Below are 8,022 nucleotides of genomic sequence, written 5' to 3'. Positions count from 1 at the left end.
GCATAATCCCCCCAAATCCTACTTCTGTTATATTTTGCCTCTTTTCTATGAAGTTTAAGATTTTAGAAATAAAAGTCAAATTTTATCAGCAAATTATTGTTGCTTTCAGCCCTGCTGTACTCCAGCTCTGAGCGATGAACACAGAGCCTGCTACCTGCTACCTGCTTGAGGGCAGAAAGGAAAGGGTGAAATACAAGGAGAAAAAGAAAAAAAAATGAAATAGAAACATGTTAACATCTAAAAATATTCTGCCACATTTGAAAGATGAGAGAGTTGAATTCATTAGAGAGGTTCCATTGGGAAAAGGAATTGTTCTTTTAATCGGGGTTTCTGCAGTTGAAGAGGCTGTGTGTTGGGCTGAGGGCCACAGAATGCTCTGATGTCATCACTGAGGTAAGAGAATCCTCCTGTGGGCCTGGTGACCTTTGAACCTTAACAGCCCTGCAGTATAGTGAGCACTGGGCAGGGCTGCTGGTTCGATCAGTGGTTTGAGTTCTCCAGTCATAGAGAAGACTTGACGATTTTTATTTGTATTGAATAATTTCAACGGATTTCCTGAGAGTCAAGAAGGGCCAATCTGTAGGGAAAAGGGGGAACTGGACACTAAGAATCCTCTAAGGGATTCTCCTAGCTGATATTATGAAACGGCGACAAAAGAGGAAACATTTGGAAAAGGAAGAGTCCCAGGAAACTGATGAGAAGGGAAGAGGTACGTGCTGGGAAGCTTCTCTGGGGTACAGGGGAGGCCTGCCAGCCTTAGGCTTCCCTAAGAATGAGGGATTGAGGTGAGCAGGTGCCTATGAAGTAGAGGGGAGACGTGTTATCAGCTGATGCTGCTGGATCCATCTCAAGGGTCCCAAGGGTGTGAAAAGGCACAGAAAGTCCAGATGCCCCAGGCAGATAGAAATTCAGCCCTTCTGGTCTATGAACTTCTCTCCTGGGGGCTGGCACCTGGAGCTATGGACTCCAGGCACATTGGGTGTATGTGTGTGTGCGGGGGGCTTCCAGCTACACAACTCAGATGCAGTTTTTCTGAGTTCTTTCATATTCTCTTTATTTATTTTTCCTTTTGGGTCACTTGGGAGTTGTGAAGTGTGGGGGACAGCGAGAGAAATCTGTGGGTTACACTGTCCCTTTTAGGAAAGAAGAAAGATTAGTGGCTGAATTAAAGGTCTTGTTGAAAATTATCTTGGGAAATGACATGTTTGTTAGAAAAGTAGATTAAGACTTTGTCTAAGAATGGTGACATACAGAAAGCATGGAGATTTTATTCCTTTGGCAGGAAGAATATGCCATTGGAGTTTGTGGATGCACAGGTTGGATGCTTCCCAGAGGAAGGGAAGGGGTAGGAAAATGCCTTAAGGGGACTCAGACCTTAATGGATGGGGCAAGACACCTCAGGATCCTGGGAGAAACAAAGAACACAAAGAGCTGCCAACTTATTTACTTTCTAGGTTGTGTGATGTGCTAAATGTAAACAAGTACGTTGCCTTGATGTGGGGCGGGGTGGTAGTCATGGGCAGCAGGTGGGACAAAGTGGATCCTATCCCAGAAATCCATCTGGAGGGATTTGCCCAAGTCAGAGCCCAGCAGGTTCCATGAGGTCCAGGCTCCTCTGGTATAGGAATATGCCTCCCCTTGGAATGGGGGCCTGGAGTGGAGGCATATTTCCAGGGGCCTGTGACAGGAAGGGGAAGGCCAAGGTTTCTTCTACCCCATCTACCTTTACATTGTAGAATATTTTCTCTCCTTACAAGTGTATTAGGAGAGGGAATAGTGGGGATAATGGGGATAGAGTGGTCACTGGGAAGTTTGCAGGGTTTATGGTAATAAATGAACATTAACATGCCTAGACCTGGGTGATGCTCAAAACACGTGAGAGTACATACAGAGTTCTCATTTAGGGTCTCCCATGAGATAGTCTCATGCCCATATGCACCCTGATACAGGAAAAATGTTACACATTTCCACACACATCTGCTTGATTAAACCACACACAGCACATATATAAGCATACTACTCCTTTATTACATGTTCACACAACCCAGGGATATAACACTGCTCTCTTTCTACACTAAACTCTGGAGAGAGAGAATGTATGTGTGTGTGTGCATGTGCATGCACGCACCTTCATATGTGTATGTGTGTGCGTGCGCACCTTCGTATGCACAAGTACACATATCTCTTCAATTCTCAGACAAAGATAGCTACATTACAACTACCTCTAAATATTTCTATAAGAACCAGTCTCAGGTCATTCCACATCTGTAACACAACCTGTAGCCACACCAGGCCTACTTTGTTAAAACCAAAATTAATCAGATTCATTGACACACCTTTATTAGAGTTGCCAAAAAATAGAATGTCTAGTTAAACTTGAATTTCAGATAAAACTCCAATGACTTTTTAGTATGAGAAAGTCCCTAATATTCGATATGACCAATTTATACTAAAGAAAACTGTGATTCATCTTAAATTTAAATTTAACTGGGTATCAGGTATTTTTGTTTGACAGATCTGGTGGTCCTTACATTCTCACCATGATCTGTCCTATTATATACTTATATGTATTTCTGTTTAGTGCCTGCCTTTCCAATTGAAATAGAAGTTCCAATTAGAAGAGGGACTCTGTCTTGTTCAGTATTCCCAAGCCTAGAATAGTGGAATAATGCCTGATACATAGTAGCTCCTTACTAAATATTGTTCACTGAATAAATGAATAAATGAACATCACAAATAAGCCCCACTATATTGTCAGGAAATGTTAGGTATCACATTATTCCTGAATTGTGAACACAGCATGTATACAAACTCCACACTGGCCCCACCTAAAGCACATCATTCTTATACTTTACACATATTCACAGTAAATCACACAGGCATTCATTCCTAATAAGATATTAATAAAATAACTGTTGAGTAATTTAATACTGGAATATCCACAAGGAACCGTTCTCTAAACTGTGTGTATTTACCATATCTGACACATGTCAGACACTCGTAAATATTTGTTGGATAGGTGAATGATGTACAAATATGTCCAACCCCCCAAATCACTGTGACTTTCATACTTTTCTCAGGAATGTCAAAATCACAAGAGGATGCCCCTCATCTTGAATCCACTGGAGTGGCCAAGATGTGCAGCCTAGGAGGAGGGGAGGTCTCCTCTGCCTCAGAATACTTCTCCTGTGTTTCTTCTCCATACAAGCTCTTCCATGGTAGTAGAGGTACAGGGATGCTTGAGTGTGAGACTTGGGTGTATGAGACACTTTGGGTTCGGGCTCCTTAGATGTGAGAGTTTGGATGAAGGAGTCCTTGATTGTGAGACTGTTTGGATATGGAGACTTGTAGGTGTGAGGCTCCTTGAATGTGGAGCTCCCTGGGTATCAGACTTTGAGTACAGTGCAGGAAGCATAGAATTTAAAGCATGAGGCTGAGAAGCAGCCCAGGGCAGTTGGAGGTGGTCCGGACTCTGTGAAGAAGCCCAGGTAGAATTCAGAACTGTTAGGAGAGCTCACTGTGGGAGATCTTGAACCCTGGCATGATCATGGTGGGAAGTCAGAGAACAATGGCCTGAAAGGTTTGGGTTTGGGGTGTCAGGCTAAGGGACCAGATTAGGGACCTTAAGAGAAACTATGTGGGATTTGTGGCTTCTAGAGTACAGCGTTCCCCAGAATAGCTCAGTAGGACCACACAGCTCAGGCCTGTATACCTCACACATATAACCATACTCTGCATGGATGCATACATCCTTAGCACATGCACAAATCCAAAATGCATGACCTACAAGGCCATTTTCCTATATCACAGCCCACATTCCACAAACAACACAGCAGCAAAGTCACAAAATACCATCTTCCCAGTATGCAAACCCCACCTCTATTCCACACATGCCATAATCCTCACTCTCTCACTCAACACTCGTGTGTAGACATTCCCCAATATCTTTATACACACAAATGACACCACCCTCATCACCCCAGAATACGAACAATGGATAGCAAACCTATCACACACCTGGATCATACGGTGGACCCCCTCTCCTCTACCATGCATATTCACAGTTTTGCATTCTCGGTTTCCAGCAGGCTCTGTGCATGTTCTTATGTTTCTAATTTCCTTTCCCAGGAACCCGGAAATTACAAGACAGTCCCAAGCCTAGATCACCCCTAACCCAGTTTCAAAAACGAGGGGAGACTCTTCCCCACTCCCAGAATAACTCCTTCTCAACCCATTCATCTTATAAGACCTGTGTGTCCTCTCTGTGTATGAACAAAGAGGAAAAGGGCATGAAAATATACTACATGCAGGTAAAAATGAAAAAAGGTGTAGCTGTCTCCTGGGAGACAGAGGAAACCTCAGAGTCCCTAGAAAAGCAGCCAAGGATGGAAGAAGTAAGCCTTCCTGAGAAAGTGCGAGTAGGTACTCCCCCCTCTGATGTATCCACCAGAAACCTCCTGTCTGACAGCGAGCCCAACGGGGAGGAGAAAGAACATGAGGAAAGGGCAGAGGCAGATAGCCCGCCAGGATCACCTGCAGTGGAGGAGAGACCCAGGGCCAAGACACCTGACTGGCTAGTGACCATGGAGAATGGTTTCAGATGCATGGCCTGCTGCCGGGTCTTTGCCACCATGGATATCCTCCAGGAGCATGTGAAGCATGGGATCAGGGAGGGCTTCAGCTGCCACGTCTTCCATCTCACCATGACTCAGCTGATAAGCAATGTAGAACCAGAGAGCGCCCAAGAAGAGGAGGATGAGGAGGAGGAGGAAGAGGAGGAGGAGGAGGAACAAGAGAAGCCAGAAGACAAGGAGAATAAGGAGGACCAGCCCACAAGGGAAGACCCTGGCCTGAAGAGACCCTGGAGCCAATGTCCAGGCTGTGTGTTTCATTCTCCAAAGGATAGGAAGTGAGCAGGGGCTGGGTCTGCTAAGGGAGCTGTGCTTTCTCTCTCTCTCTCCAGTTCAACCCCACGAGGGAGAGGTGGGGGTGGAGGTTCATCCAGATTGGGGGATAATGGAAGGGGACATAACTTGGCCCCCTGCTTCCTGCCCAGACATCTCAGCTAGCCTATAAGTTGGGATTTGTCTTGAGCTTTCCAGTTCCCGCAGGAAATTCAGAGGATTTCTAAGGGCGAGCTGAGCTCCTTCCCTCATTAACTAAGTGTCTTCCTCTATTTTGATTTCCACATAGCAACTGAGATTCATGAGCCAGAAGATCTTTGAAGATGGTTCAGCCTTCTCTTGGGAGAGGTAAGGCCTGAGGCTTGCACAGTTTTCCAAGCCTACCTTAGGAAGACTCGCAGGGAGAGAAAGAAGGGGCTGCAGGGATGCGCTGGGCTCTGTCATGGCTCTGCAGATCCATCAGCTTGTGGTACATTTGTGCTTCTCGGGGGATTTGACCTCCTTTTGGTTAAATGAGAAGTTGGAGAGTTCTGACTGGGAAGTTTCCCACTATATCCATGACTGTCCTCAACTTTAAGAAGAAATACTAGAGTCCCTCTAGGCAGGTAGAGCTCAGCATGATCTCAAGGGCCAAGACTGGTTTGGAGAGAGGACCAGTGCTCAGCAGGATCAAAGGTATGGGGTCTGTGAGTCTTTGGTCTGAGCTTTGATTTCACTCTGGCCCATGAACATGGCCCTGTGACGGAAAGGGAAACGTGGAAAGGGAACAATGTAGAAGTGATTTTCCCCCAAACCGGAAAAGTTCTAGAATCTTTATTTTGCTGTAATTTAATTGAACTGAACTGGTGTGGATGGCCCCAGGCTTTGAGATTAAAGTGAAAGGTTATTGATGGGCAGAGCTCATGTCACTTCTTGTCCCTTCCTGCTCTGCCTCATTTATTTTCTCACTCCCAGGGAGAAGAGATAATAGCAGATAGAATGCCAATAGAATAAAAGAGGATGAAGGGACCACACCGCTCAGTCTAACATATAAACATCATATACAATAAAGATTGTTTTCAAAACCTTGCCTGTCTGCATTATTTAATTAACAAATTTATCTACTTATCTATCCTTTTGTCTCTAGTGTGGTTTGTGAGTGACGTTTCACATCAGTACTAGTGATATCTACCAGCATTTTCCAGAGACAGCACTAATTACCTGGGATTTATTAGGCTTCTCTGACCATTTTTCCAAGACTGGCTGCTACATTTCATATGGGATCATGATGAACTCCACTGAGCTCACATAAAGTCACTAGGAAATACTGGGCACAATGGAAATGGCAGAGTGAGGCTGAAGGCATTGAGCAGAGGCCTGGAGAGGGTTCTGCATGTCCCTCAAGGTTTTCTCAGAAGATAGGCTTTTGGTTTTTGGCTTTACTAGGATACACCAGGACAGAGGAAATTTCTGTCTTGGAGCTGTTCATGGAGCAGGTTACTCCTGGGACGATGAGTCTCCTTTATAGCACTTGCAAAGAGGCCAGATTTGGGGGAAGAAATTGCTACATTAGGAGTTTAAGCCAATCAGTTCTGATATTTCCAGTTCTGAGGTCAATATTTCAGATTTTAAATGCAGTCTTATCTGGATTCCCAAGGTTTGATCTCATCATCTCTGAACCTTATCCTCACATCACTGCTAACCACCCACTAGAAAAACAAGTGTCTGAGGCACTGAAGACTGATTTTGACGCATGAGGTTGTGGGTCGTCTTTCCAAAGTGAGGGTGGAGTAACATCTCCCTCATCTGAATGGAGACAAAGCCATGCCTTAGAGGACTGGCAGAGTTAGAAGGAAATAATTTGAAATTCAGAGATTTTGTCAGTTTAAATTGAATAATAGCCAACTCCAAAATCCCACAGGTTCTTTGAGAGCCTATAAGGGATCTTCTATGGGGATTTATTTAATCAATAAAGTATGTTATTATTTCCATAAGAATAATCTTGTTTCCTAACCACTTCCATGCTCTCATCCTCTGCATCTGGGATATAATATCCACATCCCCCGAGCCTACTTTGTCATTTCAAAGAATTCAGATTTTGAGAATTAACTCACCCTCGATTACCCACACCACCCTGTGGGGAATTCTCTAGCAGCCGCTGCACACTCTAATTTTCACTCTTTTCCCATTTCACCTGCTGTTGAACCCACCAAGATTGGAAATGCTATCTCATTCCTCTTTTCCTTGGTCTATATCAATTGCTCTCCTTTCCTCGGAATGTTTTGTACTCTGGCTTCCAATGGCTGCTTCAAACACCTAGGATTTACTTCCCATAAATTGTCAGGATATTGGTTATAAACATGAAACTGTCAATTGCTGCTCTTGCTGTGATGGAAATTGGCCTGCAAGCACAGAGGTGGACAATACAAGAGCCAATGGGTTAGGAGTCCGAGTATTTCAGGAAGCAGCATTGACAAGCCCATGTCCCCTACTGTAAGGTAGAGAACTGAGGCCTGTGACTTGCATTCTCTTCTGACCAAGACAAGTGCTCACATTAATCACACCAGCCCTCTTTGTGGGTGCAACAAATTCTGAATGAGTCTCTGAATCCCTGCTCAGAGTAAGTTTAAAGCCATACCTGAGCTCATATTTTAAGCTATTGGTAGGATTGCAGGTAGAGTCAAGATAATTAAACTTCCCTCCCTGCAATCTACTTAATTAACTGTGGCAAATGAAAATAGGTAGGGATGTCTTACCAAAAGGGAATGGCTATCACCCATGACACACAGGCCACCTGGGAGTAAAACCAAGTGTGACTGTCTTTGACAAACACTTTTAGAGGCAGGGAGTCATCTGTCCCTAGTGATCCCACTGAGGATCTCCCTGTTTCTGTGTACACAGTCTTTGAACTTTCAGAGAGGCTCCCTTCTTTGCATGTCCCATGTGGGGCATGGATTGTTAGGTGGGAACCTGTGATGCTAGCAGGGGAAAGAACCTATATTCTCTCTGTTCTGCCTTCTCTTTCCTTCCTCTGTAAGTCCTTTTTATGTTTTTTTGAGGCTGGTATCTTCTATTTCCTAATTTACCAATTTATTCTAATTTACACTTCAAACACTGTCTGCTTCTTTCCCATGCATGT

At 44.3% G+C, this 8,022-nt stretch overlaps 1 protein-coding gene across 1 annotated transcript; it reads left to right on the top strand.

Annotated features, from left to right (window-relative positions):
• Positions 1-639: 639 nt before the first annotated feature.
• On the top strand, positions 640-4,913 carry Fam170a (family with sequence similarity 170 member A). Its single transcript, XM_005330897.3, has 3 exons — positions 640-709; positions 3,081-3,227; positions 4,129-4,913. Exons 1-3 carry the CDS (start codon positions 640-642, stop codon positions 4,911-4,913), a joined length of 1,002 nt encoding a protein of 333 aa, XP_005330954.3.
• The last annotated feature ends 3,109 nt before the right edge of the window (positions 4,914-8,022 follow it).

The sequence above is a fragment of the Ictidomys tridecemlineatus genome, chromosome 1 (genome assembly GCF_052094955.1).
Source record: "Ictidomys tridecemlineatus isolate mIctTri1 chromosome 1, mIctTri1.hap1, whole genome shotgun sequence".
Lineage (NCBI taxonomy): Eukaryota > Metazoa > Chordata > Mammalia > Rodentia > Sciuridae > Ictidomys > Ictidomys tridecemlineatus.
The sequence above is the reverse complement of the archived record's forward strand: the minus strand, read 5'-3'. Positions and strand labels throughout refer to the sequence as shown.